The 21,133-nt window shown below is 35.7% G+C and overlaps 1 protein-coding gene across 1 annotated transcript; it reads right to left on the bottom strand.

Moving 5' to 3' along the window:
* Positions 1–295: 295 nt before the first annotated feature.
* Positions 296–16,186, bottom strand: LOC124880476 (signaling lymphocytic activation molecule-like). The gene is made up of 7 exons (XM_047385615.1): positions 16,042–16,186; positions 5,313–5,615; positions 4,227–4,508; positions 2,557–2,664; positions 2,400–2,458; positions 2,226–2,300; positions 296–1,862 (listed from the first exon to the last, which is right to left on the bottom strand). The coding sequence occupies exons 1-7, from the start codon at positions 16,109–16,111 to the stop codon at positions 1,785–1,787; spliced, it is 975 nt and encodes a 324-aa protein (XP_047241571.1). The 5' UTR covers positions 16,112–16,186; the 3' UTR covers positions 296–1,784.
* Between the last annotated feature and the right edge of the window lie 4,947 nt (positions 16,187–21,133).

Genomic DNA, 21,133 nt, shown 5'->3' with positions numbered 1-21,133 from the left:
TGAAATGGGATTATTGCACCTTTTTACATATTTTTTTCCTTATAAATTTGTTTATTATGTTTGACCTGTACATAATATACAGGTCAAACATATTTTGTTTTATATCTGGAATAAAATTCTAAAATTATATATCAAGATCTCCTTTTTATGCATCACAGACATCTGGTGTGAAGTCTTTTGAGAGAATGTATTTATAGACTGAAAAATATGACATCGGAGCTGCATTTTTGAAAGAAGTGATGTCTGAATGACAAATAGATTATAAACGTTGTCAGAGAGGTCAAAGGTGTGAAAGTATGTTTTTAACTTTTTATTATGGTACAATATGGTAAAAAACAACTTGAAATTAAAAAAGAAAAGAACATAAAAAGCAAGCATACAGCTGGATGAAAAGCTACACAAATATAGCTCAATAAGACAAATAATATATTACACATTAACCTGACATATACAAGAGGATGTAAAATATTTATTCATATAATCTATATGTTTACAGCATGTACATATAATAACAGAAATTACAAGTCCCAGGGGCACATTTAAAACTGGGAAGTACTATCCATCCAAGCTTCAAATTTGGGAAAAATATTAATAAAATGTGACGATAAACAATAGCTTTGAATATTTTATTGATCATTATCTATGACTTAGGTTTCAAATTAAATCTTTCCTGATTAGTAAACACATCATCCAGCAATATCTGATCAGTGAATTTTTCTGAACTTGTTGTCTAATTAGTTGTTTCACCTGTTCTCACTCTTTATTTCTCCAGACAGTGAGAAAATAAACACATTTTGCTGTTATTTTGAGAAGGTATGAAAACAATCATGCTATTATAGATGTATTAAAAAGCAAACCTATAAGACAGTATTGCTTCTTTGATGTCACATTTTCCGAGACCCCAATCAGAACCCACTCTCTGTCCGTCTCAGTCATTGTGTCCTTGGGCAAGACACTTGACCCTCCTTGTCTGCTGATGGTGGTCAGAGGGCTCGGTGGTGCCTGGCAGCCTCAGTTCTGTCAGTGCGCCACAGGGCAGCTGCGTGAATTTGTGAATGAATGGGTGAATGACTGATTATAGTGTAAAGCGCTTTGATTGTTCTGGAGCTGATTGTGCCCCCTGTTGTTATTGTGTTGTAAAATGTCCCAACTTGCACTTCCATTATTACATGTATTTGTAATAAAGGTGTGTAGAGCGGCAGATGCTTTTCATTCTCCTTTATGTCTCTTATTGGGTCTATTAAGCTAGTGTTAGTATCTCAATAATACTACAGACCTAATGAATCAGTGATTTTACAGTAACTGTAGTAGACTTGCTGATGGTGTTGTTGACAGCCCGTTGTAAAACATGGCTATGTATGTTTATTCATGAAAAATCTTTCAATTCATATTTTAATACCAGGTGTGAGGACCTGAGCTAAAGGCTTGTCTAGTTAAAGTATTCACACCCACATGGATAAATGACTTTGAAGTTTGTGATTGTATTGTTACAAAATGTGAAAAAGGGACTGTCCATCTTAATTGACCAGGAGATCTGTTTATACCAGGTCTGAAGAGGGACTGACATTAAATGTTGCACTTCACACCATAAATTCCAAATCTATCACTGGCATAAATAGGTAACATGTAATTTATATAATACCTTAAAAAAACATCAGCAAAATTGTTGAACATGTCACAAGTTCTTGCAATGAGATTTGTATCTTCATTACATCCACCCGATGTTTTCTGATCTTTTTTTCTGAGATGCACCAAAACCTCCAGCAGGTCAAGGTTCAGACCATCTAGGAAACCTCCTGGTAGGGAGACACTGACGCCTTCCTCATACGATCAAACTGGATCTTGTCATAGATTGTCTGAGGCTAGGAGGATAAATAATCAAAGTGGAATAAATGTTACCATAGGATACAATTCTTATTACTACATTCTGTTTGATAACAGGTTTGTTTTTTTTCTTACAGGAAAGCAAATTCAGCAGATTGTGCAATAATATTGGTAAGGATGTCCAATAAAATCTGGTTTACCATTTTTTTAAGATTGTTAAACAACATTTACAAGCAACCAGTGTCATCAGCCTAAAGTAAGCTACAGTATATTGAAGTTTCATTATTAATATAGACTGCAACAATAATAAGTTTGTGGACATATAATTTGTGCGAGTAAAGTGTACTGTAATCACATTCTGCCCTCATAATTGTAGAAAAAGGACAAAGTTTGGGTCTTACCTTTTGTTGACCTGGACCGGTTCTGTTTTCGATTGTGTCGTACAAGGAGCAGGGCTTTGACTTATCTGAGGGGTCCTGGAGATTTGTGTGCACATATATCAAGGACAAAAAAATCAGTTAGGAAACTTTAAATGATTGTAAACATTGGCTCATTGTAAACACAAGCGCACTTACAACTTCAGGTGAAAAATCCGAGATATCAGCATAAACTGTGAGTTCGTTTGAATCACTGCCTGCTTACAGAAAATTAAATATTAGACATACGTCAGTCATAAAGAAAATACCTCATGCTGTAAGAGGAAAGAAAATGGCACATTGAACGGTTTCTTACCGGACCATCTTCTTTTGCAGAGACAGACGGTCATTACTATGATTATAACAAGGATCAGCAAACCTCCTCCTGCTGCACTGAGAATCCACACAAGTTGCTGGTTATTTTCTGCAAAAGATAGTATTTTAACAATAAGTCATGTTTAAACACAAAATAAGAACCATAAAAAAAAAACAAGAAAACAACTTTACACATAATTTCATCAGTGATAAACACAAAGACATATGCACACATAATGAAATCTAATATCCATGCTCCATATATCAAATTACTCAAATCTCTAAGAAAGAGACATTTTCCAAAAATCTGCATTCTGTACATCATGTTCTGCAGAAGAAATGTCAGTATATAGATGATTTCAACCTGGTAACTTTTAACACATGCTTAAACTTTAATATCAACAGGCTGTTTTGCTTATTAATTGCCTTAGTGCTGCTCTGATGATTGTTCTTCATAAAAATCAATTTTAATAAAAAAAATCTTTAAGACGCCATTGTTAAAGTGACTTAACTATGAGAAAAAACTTTGTCCAACAGGGTTAGACATTCTTCTTACGCAGGGACAGAGAAACTGATCAGAGTTGTTGGGAAGATAGATGGAGCTAAAAGAGGGCCATACTAGAAGAAAACCTGTTGGAAGCAGCTGCCGACAAAAGACTGGTGGAGGTTCACCTTCCAACATGACAATGATCCTAAACATACTGCCTGTGCTGGTATGATCAAAACTTTGATCAAAACATAATTATGGATTAAAATGACCCTCTTAAAGTTGTTACCTAAATCCAATTGAGAAACTCTGGCAAGACGTGAAAACTGATGTTTACAGACACCGAAGAATCTGGGTGAGCTTCAGCTGTTTTGCAAAGAAGAATGTTATATTTCTGCAAATGGAAAGTATTCACTCCGTGGGGGCTGAACACAAACAGACTCCATAGATTATTATTTGCAAAACAATTCAAAACAGTATACCTTTTGCTTTACATTAATAGTTTATAACCATGATATAAAACTCCAGGGTTATAAAAACAGACAAGAAAAAGACATACACATGCAATATCATCAGGATATAATTTTGATCAATCCAACCATTTACAGTCAGCTTATGTATAATGCATTCTAACTTTTGAAATATTATTGCCATTATTTATAAATGGCACTGTTCAACATCAATGCATGTTAGATGAACCATATAACACATCTCTAACTGCTGAATCTCACTTTGTCCATATAATTTGAAATACCTGGGGTCCCCCGAACGTCATCAATACTTTCTGACTCACAAAAAGGTTTTTCTTTTAAAGACTCTGGATCAGTGATTTTCTGTGTTTTGTGTACTTGCACCTTTTATAAACCAATGCATCCAACAGATTTACAAAATCAGTGGACTTGTGCTTGCTGTCATCTTCACACATTTAATTTATATAACTTCACATTCAAAGCAACATGGATAGCAACCATTGGGTAAAGACCAATATTTAGGATTTAAAAATTGTAATTATATCCCTTTTTCTCAGAATTTAATTGCTTGTTAACTTGGTTCATTGTTTGCACTTTATGTTTGATATTTGATAAAACTGACCTATATTTTCTTTACAAAAATGCACCTGATACACAAGTAAGTAAAACATAATATGTTTATTCAACCAGAAGGATTCATGTTTCTATACATACCTTCCTTAGAGAGGATGTTGGTGTTGTTTCTACACCTCACTGATTTAAATGCTGACATCTCACCGACAACATTAGAGACAGTGCAGGAGAATATAGTGTCTCCATCTTGTGGTCCGATAGTGTATTGCAGCTTAGGGCCTCTATATCTTTGGTTTCCTACAGTCCAGATGTAGGTGATGTTGCTCTGAGAAGCTGCTCTGCAGTCCAGATAAACTGTACAGAATCCATTAAGGCCGGGCCCACTGATGTTGGAAAACAGGTCGGGCCGCTTAGATATCGGTTCTGATGTGAGAACAGAGGGAGAAGGAGAGTGACACGGAAATAATCTCACTAATCACAGTTAATTTATACTTTAACAACAGGAGCAATGACTTTTTCACATAGGGCTAGGTTGGTTTGGAAAGCCTTTCTCCTTTGATAAATGGGTCATCATTTAGAAACTGCTTTTTGTATTTCTTCTGGATGTCTTTGTCTGATATTAAAGTTCACCTGATGATCTGAAACGTTTTAAGTGTTTTAAACGAAATGAGAATCTACGTACAATGCATATAGTTATAAACATACAGTAAACCCTTAAATGAGAAAGGTGTTCTAAAACTTTTGACCAGTAGTTTATATATGTATTCATTTATCCCTCGTATACGACACATCTGCTTCATCCTTGTTAAATTGATGACATCACATCAAGTCTCCCATTCATAGCTAAAGAATTTGTAAAATGGGATCATTATTATTATAGATTATCATGAAATTAAATACATTTTTAATCAACACATCATGTCATAAAAGACATTAAAGAATACAAAGCATCAATAAAATAAAATTGTTGTTTTCATCTGTAGATGTTTCTATGAAAGTAAAGAATGAATTCAACTCACTGGAGATGATAGGAATTAAGCCGAGCTCTTGTACTTTATATGTTGTACATGTATAGAACAGGATATCAATAAATCTGTTCTTCAAGAATTCTACACACATTTTCATTCCCACAAAAGTTGTTCTCTATTGTTATTATTTAAACCACCATATTATTAAAACCATTAAAAAATATATAAAAGGAAAAAAAAAAAAAAAACATCATCTTACCATGAACTTGCAGAGTGATGATGAATGTAGGTTTTTGTTGGTCTTTGGTTGCTGAGGTAAAACTGAAATCACCAGAATCTTGAAGGGTCAGTTCTCTCACTGTTAAACTAAAGTTCACATTATTGAACTCCACTCTATCCTGAAATTGATTGTTTGGAATAACACCATTTTCATATGCCACTGCTAAGTTTTTATATTTCCATGATGCTCTGCTGACTCCTTCTGTTGGTAAATTGGATGAAAGCTCCACAGAGTCTCCAACTTTTCTATGAATAACTTGTTTTTCTCCAGAAGCCTCCACATCTGAAACACATTATAAACACATAATATATTATTTAAACTGAGTGAGATGTTTAGATTTATTTTATACAAAGTAAAGGTTTACACCTTTTTAAAATGTTCAAAAACTGTTTTTCAGCCAAACCATTTGCACAATCAGCTAGAAATGCTCAAGCTTTAAACAACTGTACTTGCTGAGGAATCACAGACTACCAGACTGGTCAAATCAACTAAATCCAGCTAAACGCATCAAACTCGCAAATTTGGACTTTTTCTGTTCCACTCCCCCATAAACGTTTGGAACATTTCTTTTTTCATGTGAGGATGTTAGTGTGACTTTCTATGTTGGTTAAATTCTGAAAATTTTAATATTTCTATTTTAACAGCCAACAATATAAGTTAGTTTGTTATAAGTTAGTTAGTTTATAAACTGAGTTTATAAATAATAATAATGTGGAATTTATGCATGTTTATTTTAACTGAAAAATATTTAAATCAGAAATTACAATTTTGAAAATAAGCTCAAACTAAACTACTACTAAACCACTTTAAAGAATCATGTAGCGATACAAAAGAATTAGTTTGTATTATATCCACTGTTGTTTAGTGTTTATGTTTATAATATTGTATAGTTACAAATAACATTTCAACACAAAGAAAAAACATGGCTCACTGCTGATCTCATGTCCCAGCATCTTTCATTGGGTGTCAGCAATAAGCGTTTGCAGTTGGGTTGGCAATCTTTTCACATTACCTGACTGAGTCAAGATACAGCAAAAAATAAATTGAACATATTGACTACAACTGAAGTCCGGTCGGGTCGGTTCCGCTCACACACTCGCATTCTCTAGTCTTTACCTCCTCTAACTCTGACATATTTTTTAGCCAATTGACCAAAACTAGTGCAGACTGATGCAGATTTTCCCCGACTGGAAATTGGGGGTAAAATCAGGCAAAAATATGAGTAGTACAGTCCAGCTTAAGGACTTGTACTTAACATGCAGAAAACCACCAGTTGTTTCATATAAAGATGTGTGTAACAATATAAACTCCAGGATTACAAGTTCTATTGTGGATCTTTGCTGCACATTTTCATGTACTGTGTGATCTGATAAAAGAAGAAGACAGCAAACAGCGGTACAAAGTAAGTTAGGTAGAGAAGCTATCTAGGGAGCTTCACTGAAGTTGGTGAGATTGTCGAATCATCAGTTTATGGCTTTGAGCACATATATTTTACAAGCCTTTATGACCAGTTCCAAGGGGTTAAAATATTAACTTATGTGGAAATAGTTTAAACATTAGTTCAGATCCTCATCAAAATATAAAAAAGGCTCAGGTTTTCATTCTGGAAAATAAAGTAAATCAATAATGACCCAGAAACATGTGAGTTTTATCATTAAAGTTTATCTGGGAGACACTTAGCATATAAATTTGGCATGTTAGTCAAGTGACATTTTCCCAACATCCCATAAATCCAGCTGAAGATGCTGTCCATTTCACCCCTTTGCCGTTTTCTACTAAGTTTTGGTCTTTTTCATGCCTGACTTTTTCCAGGAACAAATATTGACCATTTGCTGAGTGTACATACTGAACATTTCAATTCTTATACACTTTGACATCCAGTTAAATAAACTTGTTTTCTATGATCTATTTATATTGCACAGTATGGAATTGTGGTTTTCTGACTCAAACTATTTGCATATTTCTCCAAAAGACAGTCATACTGTATTTATGTTGATTTGATCATAATCTGTCATATTTGGTAAAGTCAACTGCCTGAAATGAGGATCAGGAAATAGTTCAGGAAATAAGGTGAAATATAAAATCTAAAGAAAATATATAATATATAATAAAATTCTACATGGCACTTTAAGCATTTTTGACTATTTATCTAAATCTTTTATCAAAATACTTACAATAAAGACAATAAAACTTAGTTATATAAGAATCTGTTGGACTCGTTGCTGAAGAACGATCAGCGACATTGAGACACCGGCTGAACTGCTCTGGGTTTTCCACCTGAGGCAGCTCTTCTGGTATCTTGTTAAAAATACTGTATGTACAAGCATATGCCGACACTTTAAATAACACCTTGATTGACAACGATTTGACATTAGATTTGAACTGTTTAGTCCTGACAAGATAAACTCAGGAGCTCCAACGTAGCAAAGGATTATTGCCAAACTTTTGGTATTTGGGCTCAAATTGTCATCTTCATTGATCTCATTCACAGAATAAAGAAGAGCTCTAGAGGTATACTCAGTGCTATCTTTATACCATGATAGTTCTGGTTTTATTTCTTTACACGAGACCTACAATTAGACTGATGTAGCCGAACAAACAATGATATACCACAACATATGTTGAGATTAAATGTATTTCAGCTGTGTAAACTTGGTAAATGACTGGGGTTGAATGGCATAAAATGCATTTATCCACGTTACTGGGATTGAGAACAGAAATGCATTTTTGTAAAACAAATTTCACTGCTCCTTATATATATTAAAGCACTGATATACTCCTTAGAGTGCCTTGTTGCTGAAAAGCGCTATATAAATAAACTTGACTTGCTTTAGTTTTAATAGTGGCCATTTGCATTGAGTACCTGTTGAAGAGTGATCTGATGAAATGAACTTACTGCGGAGTTAACAAAAGTTACATTTAAGCTCATTTGCACCGTGTTTTAGCTCTGCCACAGTTGACTGTCTATCATAATGTCAGTGATACAGTTAGCTCAGGGGAATTTAACAAGGATATAGCAGGTGATATCTGTGTTGTTCAGGATGATAAAATAGCAGAATGTTTTTTAAAAGGTAGTGAGGCTTATAACCAATTTTTTTTTTCTGGGCAACTATGGTTTCCCCTGACCAAGAGAAACTCCCACTGTTTTGTAACAGATGGACTTCACATTCAAAAAGAATGAACCAAAGGATAATTTTTTATCAAATCATCCAGAACTTCAAGGAAAGCTGTTCAGCTGCTATGGAGAAAGGTTTAAGGTGCCTAAGAAAGTTCAACAAGATCCAAGCTAATCTCCTAAAGAGGATCCAGCTAAGGGTTTGGGTTGCCACCAGTATAGAGCTTACTGGCTGAAGAGAAGTGTGAGTGTTTCTGCAAGAAAGGTGAGGTGGATGATTTTAGATGCTGGCCTGGTGTCAAGAAGGGCAGATAAAAGACAAAGTTATAGATTATTCTCTCCAATCAATCTCCCTTAAAACAAATTGGGTCATCTGGATTAAAGTACCCGTAGGTCATTCTGGTGCCAGGTTGGGCTCACCCACAATTTTGCCTGAATAAGCTGGCACAAATAAAGAGTGAGATTAAACCCCATCTAAGAACAAACTTGCCTAATGATCCAGGGGAACTTGGTAATGAACGAAGCAGTTTCCAGCAAGATGGAGCAAAATTTGAACCTGAAGAGCCAAAGAACAAGTAAGGAACTTCAATTTAGTTTATCTGTCCACTCTGTTGAAAAAATCATCTCATCTTAAATGTTGAAAACACCGAACAAATGAACAAAACACAGAAGATGGTTGTAGATTTCAGAGACAAACTGGAATATGTCAAACAGTATTCCCACTATGGGAGAATAAGTGGAGGTGGTGGAGGAGTATAAATGTCCCGCTGTTCACCGAGACAACAGATTGGAGTGGAGACCCATCAGTGAAGCTGTATACAAGAAGGGACACAGTATTCTGCACTTCTTATGGAGCCTAATGTCCTCCAGTGTTTGCAGTAAAGTAAAAAAACTCAAAAAGTTCATGAAGAAGGCAGGTTCTGTTCTGGGGACACCTTTAGAACCTCTGGAGATTATTGTACAAATACGGATTCTTCATAAAACAAAGAACATAACAGAAAACGCTGACCATCCTCTTCACAACAGAGCTATACAACATGCAAGATTCTGTATGTACCTTTGCACGGATTATTATATTATATATTTCATTATAAATAAATGTTCAAAGTTTAAAGGATTTCTGACAATTAGCTAAAACAACATTAGTACATGTCACTAATATTGGTTCCCACTAACAGGTCACTGATAATTTGTTATTAATGATGCAACTAAACTAAAAACATGTAACAAAAATCCTGCCTGAGTTACAGTCTTTCATCTTACTTCCAACGTACTCTAAAAAAGTAACCAATATAAAGAGGAGAAATAGAAATAAAGTTCTTAGCTAATTAGCTGGTATCTGCTGGTAGTTTAGATCCGTAAACAAACTGCCACCACTTGGTAGCTTCTTTTTTCTTGTATTGCTGATATTGAGTTTGTTGATGTTTATTGGTGCTTCCTGTTACAAAGTAACATGTCTTGACATTCAACGTTTATTTAAACTTAAACGAGAAGAATGCAAATAAAAAGAAGGAAGTAAATATTTAAGAGATTAGCCACTCCAGCGATAATAAAATGAAATGCCAGACCAAGCCTAAAAGCGTGTCTGTGGTTATGTGTCTAATCAGTATGTTACCCATATCGGAAGGACTTCTGCTTTGAGAAGGATCAAATTTATGTCTGTTTTGCCTGGTCTACTCTGCGACTCTGGTACTGCAAACAGAAACAGGGCTGAGCACCGTGGACTGCAGGTACGATATAGGTGTACAGCATCAGAGGAAAAAAATAATAATACTAAGCTAAAGATTTAACAGAAGAAAGATGTTATCTATAATGTATACCATTCACCATATTTAGAGTTCACTTGTTGCCTTCTGGTTTATATTTGCAGGAACCTCTCCAGCTACAAGTAGGAAGTGTAATCAAATCCTTTAAAAGACTGAGTAAAAGACATGTACAGGCTTGGGATAACAAAACAAAACAGCATTCACACGTGAGGGGTGAATGAAACTGATCAGCATGTATGTGGCAGGGTGCTGACGGGAACAAGGGGGCTGACTGGCAAACGCAGGTGGAATGAATGACCTGATTATGGTGGCAGTGGCTGAGAGCAGCAGCCAAAACAAAACAGAAATTCAAAGAACTAAAACCCTTACAAATAAATTGCACTTACAATCAAAAACAGTATATATTCTTTTGCACTTATTGCATATTTTTATCCGATCAAATTACTTTCATGGGCTGCACGGTGGCGCAGTTGGTAGCACTGTTGCCTTGCAGCAAGAAGGTCCTGGGTTCAATTCCCAGCCAGGGGTCTTTCTGCATGGAGTTTGCATGTTCTCCCTGTGCATGTGTGGGTTCTCACTGGGTACTCCGCTTCCTCCCACAGTCCAAAGACATGCCTGTTAATTGGTCAATCTAAATTGCCCTTAGGTGTGTGTGTGGTTGTTTGTTTGTTGCCCTGTAATAGACTGGCGACCTATCCAGGGTGTACCCTGCCTCTCGCCCATAGACTGCTGGAGATAGGCACCAGCTTCCCCGTGACCCACTATGGAATAAGCGGTAGAAAATGACTGACTGACTGAAATTACTTTCACAGTACAGTGGAACCTTCTTTAGTGAATGTATAACTAGATTACGGTACTTTAAAGTAAAACATGCAGAGAAAAGCATGTTATTCAATCGTATTGGAAATAGCAGTTAACCTGGTGATTCAGCATATTAATTAGCCAACCTCACTGGTTTTTCCAACTTGAAACTGGAACACCATTCAGTTGGGCTAGAAATCTCTCTTGGATCTAAGGTGCAACATCAGATGTAAAAAGCACACTCCACTATTTGTTTCTGACTCACAGCCATCTGCTTTGTTTTGCACAGGGAGACCTCAAAACTTTGACCTCTACCATCAGTTTGCTTAAGCCAACCATCTAATTTGGCTTATGATACTTAGTGGCCCTAAATGGAGCTAAATTAGTATAAAAATATTCACAAAGCGTGGACCAAGATCTGTATGCGTACAATAAGATCCACAAGCGTTCAAGGATATGGTGGGGGACATTGTCTTGCAGGTAAAAATCTGGGGCTATATAATACAGGTATGAAACTCACACCAGAAGCTCAGAGTACACAGCTGACATAGAAAGTGGTGTATAATTCATAAGTGTGTATTCCTCTAAGACAGGCACATCCAACAATGTGTGCACTCTGTCCCATGATGGAGGCTAAAGCGCTGACACAAAATGGCGCTGCTGCTTTCGTTAGTTCTTAGGGAGTTGTTATTGAAACAGAAAAAGAAGAACCTACCCATTCAAATTAGTTTATTTCAGCAGCACACATTTAAAAATTTACATTTTTAGAACCTAGTAACATTAATGTAAGTGCATGTTATTTATACAGTGGTTTTTGGGCTACTGTGTCAAATCAAAAATATAGAACTGCTTGTGCAGTGTGAATAGTTTAAATTTGTGAAACTGTTTACACGTTTGGGAATGTTGAGGTACGCATTTAAGCATTGTGTCATACACATTTGTGAATTATGTTGCACACCTACAAATCTTGTTATATGCTTTGTGAATTTTTTTGAGACTAATGTAGCTCCATACCCTACATCACTGTTAATTCATTTGGACTGGCCGTCTGTGCTAAAAATCTTCTTAGTACTACTAAAGGCTGCCCAAGTACAATAGTTGGTGTTTGAACCACAGTTTAAAAACCATGTTTTATCCATTGGTGAAAGAGCCCCCTACTCCAGTTTACAAAATAAATATGTAACTTTTACCCCAGGTAGGTTTTAAACAAGTTATTTTTTACTTTTCTCATTAGATTGTTATTTTTTTACTAGGTACTAATTCCCAAATTATTCATACCTCTGCCAGATTTATATTAAAATAGTTTTCATTCAAATAAGATTGTTTTTGAAAGGAAATGAGACAGCCAATTCTCCAAACTAAATAAAATATTGTAAGAAGATATATATGTTTGTGTTTTAATTTACATTTTATTAAAAATGGCATGCTAAAATGTTTAGGCCCTTCTCCAAAAACCTATGTAAAAATCTATTACTACTACAGCCATCAATCCCTTTTTCAACCTCTGGTTATTTGGCTAATATATATTTTTTCACTGTCATAATGCTGTATTTTGTGGTGGACCAGAGGCAGACAAGTACGGAGAGAGCAGAGTAGGATCAGTGAGAGAACTCCTTCTTTAATTCTCAGCGCTTACTTATAGGCGAGTGCAGGGCAACAAACTGTCCAGATACAGGTGTTGAAAACAGGACCCAAATAAGGGTAAATCCAAAGCTCCAACAAGACGTGGAAGACGTAACCCAGAGGACATGGAAGAGACGTAACGACACCGCGTGGAACAAAGGACGAAAGCAAACTTAAATACAGACAAAGGTGGGCATGAAACAATAGGGCAGGTAATCAGAGGAACAGGTGAGACAAGGAGGCAGGGAAGCAGAGAGAGCAGATGAACCAGACTGAACACCTGACTAAACGTAACTAATTACAGAATCAAAACCACACACAATAAACTGAACATAACCTAAAAAATAAGACACCAGAACGGGAACTCAAAGACTAATCATATTGGACAGCAACCACCTAACTAAAACGTAAACAAATACAGAACCAAGAGACACACTGTGACATTCACATAAAAAGCTCTTATTGGCATGGAAGAAATTATTTGAAGATGTAATCAGTTAAATTTATTTTTTTAAAATGCATCTCAACAAAATAGAATTCCATTGAAATATAATTCAGTTCAAAAGGACAAACTCATATTGTATAGATTAATAAACACAGAGTTGTTCAGCCCAGGTGAGATGCTCCTCACATTGCCTTGGGTTCAAAGTCACTCACAATAAAAAAAAAAAAAAAAGTATTTATAAAGCACATTTCATGCACAATGGAACACAATGTGCTTTCTATCAAAACACAAAAACATCAATAAAAGTGCAAATGTAGAAACCAACATTTGTTTCTTACATAAAAAGTGATAAAATGAACTAATATACCTTTGCAAGATTCAAACAAATTACATATTCATCCAAACAAGACAGTAATACAAGATTTCTTTCAACAATTAGATCAGCATATGTTTAAATCTTAACCACAGGTTTGGGAGAAAAGGAACGTTTTTTATTTACTTTTGAAAACATTTAAACATGGAGCCTCTCTCAGATCTGTGGGGAATGTATTCTATTTCATCAGCTCACAAACACAAAAGGCAGCTTCCCCTGATTTGGACAAAGTAGTGATATAACTAAATTACTCTAACCTATGGATCTGAGTAACCTTATAGGTGAATACTAAATTAGCATATCTCTTATATACTGAGGAGCAAGGCCATATAATGCTTGGAGACAATTAGGATTTTAAAATAGATTCTGCCTCTAAGAATACCTGTTACTGCCGTTTGTGTTAACTGCAGTCTATATATTGTAGATTTTGGGAGGCAAGTGAAGAGACAATTACATGAATCCAGCCTACTTGTGACAAATGCATGGTTATGTTTTTCAGAATCAGTCTTTCACAAGAACCTTTAAAATCTACAAAAATTTTATGTCATACTCTTCAAATGATAAAAGACAAATTTAGTAATATAGTTAATGTAGATTTTGAAATTTAGATCACTGTCGTTTTTGCATTTAACAGACAGCAAACTGAGATAGGCTTTAATTTTGTACCTCTGAGGTTTTGCACCAGAGATAATTATTTCTGTTTGTCTTTGTTCAAATGTAAGAAATTGTCCGACATCCATGTATTGATATTTGTAGTACACCAAATAAGGGCTTGTAGGAGGGATTTAAGTCAGAGTTGTATGTAAGTTATCTTTATAATTTTAATGTATTTAGTGTTTCTCAGTAATATTTGCCAGGATGGGTATATAAAGATTTAATAGTAATGGTCTGAGAATTGACCACTGAGGTTCCCCATACATAACTTAAACTTCCTCTTTAATAAGTTTCAAACCAGTAATGGACTGAAAACCCAACCCATGTTTGTAACCTACTCAATAAAATGTCATCGTCAGCTGTGTCGAAGGCGACACTGAGATCCAAAAGCAATAGAATGGATGTTTTTTTAGAATAATTGTTTATATGGAAGTTATTTATAACTCTAATAAATGGTGTTTCTGGTCTAATGTGACTTCAGAGACCAGAGTGATAAGTTTCAAAAATATTATTATTATTTTCATTAAGAAAAGATTAGTTTGATGTTGGCCTATAATTTGCTATGACATTTGAACCGAGATTGTTTTTATCTGATGTGGTTTAATAACTGCTTTTTTAAATGCCTCAGGCAAAATTCCTGAGAGAAGTTAATAACTTGTAGTATCCTCTTGAAGCACTGAATTCAGCCCCAGTCCAAGCATTGCAAATCTCCCCTAATGATTAAAAGGGATTTGTTTCAAAAATCCCCGTTGTGTGGTTATTAAAAGATTTCCCTTGAACCTTAATCAAGCACACTTCCTTCTTCCACTCAACGTTCCATTAACACACTTGGATAAAGCAATGACCTTTTATGACTTGCCTTCATAGTGGAGGGTGGACTTCTAGTAAACTGTCAAATCATCAGTTTTCCCTACGATTGTCAGAGTGTTCGTTTACTTGTCTATGTAATATTAAAATTTTCTAAGAAATTGAATTTGGGGTTTTCATTAGCTGCAAGCTATAATTAATTTTAACAGTAATACGCATATATATACCACTGTGTGTGGTGAATTTATATGGATTTGACTTTTTGAACCAAATAACAGAAATAAAATAATGTTTTGGTTATAGTCTCGTCTCTCGACATACACCTATAATACATCCACCCATTTGCATGGTTTTGTTTGCCAAAACTCAACTTGAAAAATGAAGAAGAAAGAATCCATTGAAGTTCAATTAGCAGCTTCTAGTTTTAAACAAATCCATTTGCAAGTTTTAGTAATGGTCTACGTTGCATAATTTCCTTGGAAAAAGCAGATAACCGCAAACTCTGCCCTCAGTGGAAAGGGTAACGGGAAAGTCTGTATCTCTTATCACTTTCGGTGCTGCTTTTGGTGGAGAGCATACAGGAAATGCCTCTGTTTCTGCTCTTTCTGTCTTACATGTTTTTTTTTTAAACACAAGATGCAATAAATAATTGAACTGCCACAAATAAAAGTAAATGTGCAAACATATGTGAGCACTCTGCAATGTTTGATACATTTTAAGAAGTGCATAGTTTTTCATTGTGACCTACAATTTCAAGAACAAAGCAGGAAGTGACAAATCTATCCCTAAGCTGCAAAAGTTTTCATGCGGCAGGAAATCTGCCAACAGAGCATACAGAAAAATGCAAAACATAATGGTTTAAATAGAACCACAAGATGCACTAGAACACATCTACACCTACAGACAAGGAGAATGATTCCCAATAACCGCTGATGACGTAAAACAAGTTTTTTCTCTGAATCTTTCAATTCCCAAATTATTATGTAACTTCAGTTACATAAGACGGAATGCAAATATCCAGTTCCAAGGAACTCTTGTCCAATTCTTTGTCAAAGTTACAACAACAATATACCAGGAGGTCAAATGTCATTACCAGTAAAAACGAAAGACATCTGAGCACGTACCATGTAGGAAGACCCCAAGAAGCAGTCCAACGATGTATGTGAAGAGGCAGCTGAGGCGACCACCAACCATCTCTGTGGGGAGAGGAGCAGTGTCTGTTTTCTCTGCTGCTTTCTGCACATTGAGAAGTCAGCACAGGAAAAAAAAAAAAGAACAGAAGGAGTGGGTGGAGGGTGGAGGAAGTTTTAGTAAATGTAGAACAAGAAGCGGGGTGCAAAAAACAAAACAAAAAAAACACACCAGTGAGTGCTTCACAACATGTCTGCAAGCATTGAAGAATTAAAGTTAAATAGATATTTGTTTTTATTTTAATATAGTGCTGTGAAAAAGCATTTGCCCCATACACATTTCTTCCGTTTTTCCTATTTTTCACACCTAAATGTATCCGTTCATCAATTAAATGTTTAAAGATAACTTGAGTAAATGTATAATGTTGATTTTATCTATTCAGAAAAAAACAAGCGTCAACTGCCATCAAACATTTCCAATACCTGGTAATATACATCGCTCTGGAGGAAGCATCCAGACTTTGACAGGCCACTCCCAGACATTTAATTTGTTTGTTTGTTTAGAAATGTTAAGGAAGACTTGCTGGTGTGCTTCAGATCATCATCCTGTTGCGTAACCCATGTTGCGAGAGCCTGAGCTCATTATACTACCGCCACCATGTTTGACTGCATGTATGGTGTTTGTTTTCTGAAATGCTGTGTTTGGTCCCATCAGTTCATAAAATATTCTACCAAAAGTCTTGGGGATCATCAAGATGCTGTTTGGGGAATGAGGCTTTGTGTTTTTTTTTGTTTTTTTTTTTGATCAGCAGGGTTTTGACTTCGGAACTCTGCCATGGAGGCCAATTTTGCCCAGTTTCTTTGTTGTTGATAATGAATGTTGATTATTGGAAGGTCCTCAAATTATGAGCATTGTTGAATCATAAACACTGAGCTTAACTGAGGCATCTGAGGTCTGCAGTGGGTTAGATGTTGTTCTTGGTTCCTTTGTGCCCTCTTGGATGAGTCTTCATAGCACTATTGGAGTGATTCTGGTTGGTCAGCCAATCCTAGTAAGGTTCACGACTGTTTCCATGTTTGTCCCATTCATGGCTACTGGCTCTCACTGCCGTTTTCTGGAGTCCCAAAGCCTTAGAAATGATTATTTGTTAAGATTGGGCATGGTGTGTTTTTGAGATATTTTCAGATGTATTAGCCTACTTCATATTGCCAGAGAGGTTCTAATTAAGTTATTTCTTGATTCTAACAGTCAGAGAGTAATCAGGTTTGGGTGTGACTAGTAAAAAACAACCAAAAAATGTGGTTAATCAAGCAGGGCCCTGTTGGCTTGGACAGATCTTTTTCCCTCAATAAATAAAATAATTTGAAAAGTGTGAGATGAAAGTAGAGACAGAAGAAACCTGTAAGTGGACAAAAGCTTTTTCACTGCACTTTATTTTGCAGTTAAGTGAAATTAGTCATTTCTAAAGCATCTTTTGTTGTTCAAGAGAAACAAAATAGGGACTATAAGTTCACAACAGGTGTGACCACTAGCCTATCAAACTTTGTAAAGATAAACTTACATATAGCTAAGCACTGAGCCAACTCAGCAGCGCAAAGAGATTTAATTTAGTAAGATATGAATATCTCAGACAAGAGTTTATCTCAACAACCACACAGAAACTAGATCACATCCTGTCATCAGTTATTGAAGGGGGAGAAACTGACATGATAATACCTCAGACTGATAAACTATGCATGCCTCATTTGGCTAGCTTGTTCATAAGTGCAAGGCTAGAGTGGAGACGAACCTTTATTTACCCAACCGAGAAAGTTTCAAGACAGAAAGTTGATATGATAAAGTTTTCTACACTGCATGCCCATTTGCTTGGCAGAAAGCCTTACTCTGGCAGTGGTTGTTATTTCTTGTCTTACACAGTGCACTCTGTCCAAACTATCATTTATTCTTGAACCTGAAAGTTTAATAAATGACACTGAATGAGAGTGTCTTAGGTGTTTGCTATTACGAAACAAGCTTGAGAGGGAGAGAGGCTCTCAACCTTTGAGATAAACTCAGAAGCTTCCGGTTTCAGAGGACATATGGTTTGCCAAAGCGTTTCGCAATGCTGCCGTTAGTTTTAAACAGTCAGGACACAGCAAACATTGTGCTGCACATTTCTTCTAATACACAGTTCTTTTGAGTACATTTTTTAAACTGCTGGGTTAAACATTTTACATATGCATGAGTCAAACATGGCAGGAATTAGGCTTTTGTTGATTTAACACAAAGGGGTTTACTTATGAGTTTGACCCAAAAAACTGAGTTCAATTTTAAGCTAAAATGGGTTAAAGTGAAAAAGTTTAATTGTAAGAGTACCAGAGAGTGGGTTGAAAAGAATAACCTATGACCTAGATTACCAAACGAGTATTGTATGGGCTAAAATAAATAATTTATATTTAAAAAAGCAACATAAATTGGATTCAAAAAATAAAGACAGCTACTTCCTATTGTCTCGTAAGACTATTGTTCACAAACTGTTGTGTTTGGATAACAAATTTCTAGTCTATAGCTATTGACTTTATGAGAAAGCTGAAGACCAATGTTATCCTAAACACAGCACAATGACTGATTATTTTACTAGGTTGCCATTTCTTATATAATCCTGTGGAAGAGGTTCAGTGAAGTCTGATCAGATCATTGTTCAATTCAAAATGGCAGTCTGGGAGGAATGATGACCCACTGAGTCACAATGTTTGACCAAATGTAAGTTTTAAGTAAATGTAAGTTTGGTTAAAACTACTCTACTTCTCTTCCAACCACCAGTTGTAAAGTTTGCAGAGCCAGTATTAATTTATTTTAAGCAGTCTTTTAACAAAAAGCTATTTTTGATGTAGTCACTATTTAGTCATCTCCAGTGAAGTACTCAAGGTTTAGTTGACTAACTTTACTGAATAGAAATGTATGTAGGAATGCAATTTCAGGCCTGTTACATCTTTAAGGAAACTTTTCTTTCTATTTTTTTTATTTTTTACACAGGTGACGTTTTTATTCCAGGATGGAATGAAATTAAAGTGACACAGATTTATTTTGATATTTAGAACAACTTTTATTTAATGTCCTTTTACAGTTCAAAAACTCTAAATCCTACAAATGACTTTTGTTTAAAAAAAATATAAAAACAAATCTGGCACTTAATATTTATCATTTACAAACTGAAATGATCAGATGTTAAAAAGAATATACACACGTGGACAAAATTGTTGGTACCCCTCGGTTAATGAAAGAAAAACACACAATGGTCACAGAAATAACTTGAATCTGACAAAGGTAATAATGAATAAGAATTCTATGAAAATGAGCAAATGAAAGTCAGACATTGCTTTTCAAACATGCTTCAACAGAATTATAAAAAAAGAAACTCATGAAACAGGCCTGGACAAAAATGATGGTACCCTCAAGTTAATATTTTGTTGCACAACGTTTTGGGGCAATCACTGCAATAAAATGATTCCTATAACTGTCAGAGACTTTTGCACCTCTCAGCAGGTATTTTGACCCACTCCTCATGAGCAAACTGCTCCAGTTGTCTCAAGTTTGAAGGGTGCCTTTTCCAGACGGCATGTTTCAGCTCCCTCCAAAGATGCTCAATAGGATTTAGGTCAGGGCTCATAGAAGGCCACTTCAGAATAGTCCAATGTTTTCCTCTTAGCCGTTCTTGGGTGTTTTTAGTTGTGTGTTTTGGGTCATTATCTTGTTGCAAGACCCATGACCTGCAACTGAGACCAATCTTTCTGACACTGGGCAGCACATTTCTCTCTAGAATCCCTTGATAGTCTTGAGATTTCATTATACTCTGCACAGATTGAAGACACCCTGTGTCAGATGCAGCAAAGCAGCCCCAGAACATAACAGCGCCTCCTCCATGTTTCACAGTAGGGACAGTGTTCTTTTCTGCTTCATTTTTCCGTCCTTCTCAATATGTAGTTTGGCAAATTCTAGTCTGGCTTTTTTATGATTTGTTTTCAACAATGGTGTTCTCCTAGGTCGACTCCCATTAAGTCCACTTTGCCTCAAACAACGTCGGCTGGTGCGATCTGACACTGATGTTCCTTGAGCTTGAAGTTCACCTTTAATCTCTTTAGAAGTTTTTCTGGGATCTTTTGTCACCGTTCGTATTATCCATCTCTTTGTTTTGTCATCAATTTTCCTCCTGCGGCCACGTCCAGGGAGGTTGGCTACAGTCCCTTGGATCTTAAATTTCTGAATATGTGCAACTGTAATCACAGGAACATGACGCTGCTTGGAGATGGTCTTATAATTTTACCTTCAACATGCTTGTTTATAATTTTCTTTCTAATCTCCTGAGACAACTCTTTCCTTCGCTTCCTCTGGTCCATGTTGAGTGTGGTACACACCATGTCACCAAACAGCACAGTAACTACCTGTAGCCCTATACATAGGCCCACTGTCTGATTACAAGAAAGTAGACACTTATAATGCTAATTAATGGACACACCTTGATTTAACATGTCCCTTTGGTCACATTATTTTCAGGGGTACCTTCATTTTTGTCCAGGCCTGTTACATGAGTTTTTTTTTTTTATAATTCTGTTGAAGCATAATTGAAAAGCAATGTCTGACTTTCATTTGTTCATTTTCATAGAATTTTTATTCATTATTACCTTTGTAAGATTCAAGTTATTTCTGTGACCATTATGGGTTTTTCTTTCATTAACCAAGGGGTACCAACAATTTTGTTCATGTGTGTAGTAGTTTAATACTGATGTTTTCATCCTAGCAGCTGTGTTTAATATGAAGTCCAGATTTTGATAATGACACAATGGAATTTGTTTGGGTATTTTTGCACTTGAGGTTAGATATATTTACTTTTAAAAACCTATTGTGATCAAATCATTTTCATGTACTAATACATGGAATGCTAGAGTTGAAAGAGGGTGAACCGTACTCAAGAGGCTTTTGTTTGAAACAGAAACTGACCTCAAACAGGAATGTTTCTTTGTTTGGTATCTTTAAATAGTTTTTTGGCAACTATAAATAAACTCAGTCAGTCTACCACTTTTTCCATAGTGGGTTGCAGGGGAGCTG

Source organism: Girardinichthys multiradiatus, chromosome 14 (genome assembly GCF_021462225.1).
Source record: "Girardinichthys multiradiatus isolate DD_20200921_A chromosome 14, DD_fGirMul_XY1, whole genome shotgun sequence".
NCBI classification, from domain to species: domain Eukaryota; kingdom Metazoa; phylum Chordata; class Actinopteri; order Cyprinodontiformes; family Goodeidae; genus Girardinichthys; species Girardinichthys multiradiatus.
The sequence above is the reverse complement of the archived record's forward strand: the minus strand, read 5'-3'. Positions and strand labels throughout refer to the sequence as shown.

Coding starts and splice junctions, on each gene's coding strand:
- LOC124880476 (XM_047385615.1), bottom strand. CDS start 16,111: ATGGTTGGTGGTCGCCTCAGCTGCCTCTTCACATACATCGTTGGACTG. Junction 2,459..2,556: donor CTGCAAAAGAAGATGGTCCG/GTAAGAAACCGT, acceptor TTCTGTAAGCAG/GCAGTGATTCAAACGAACTC. Junction 1,863..2,225: donor CCGGTCCAGGTCAACAAAAG/GTAAGACCCAAA, acceptor TTATCCTCCTAG/CCTCAGACAATCTATGACAA.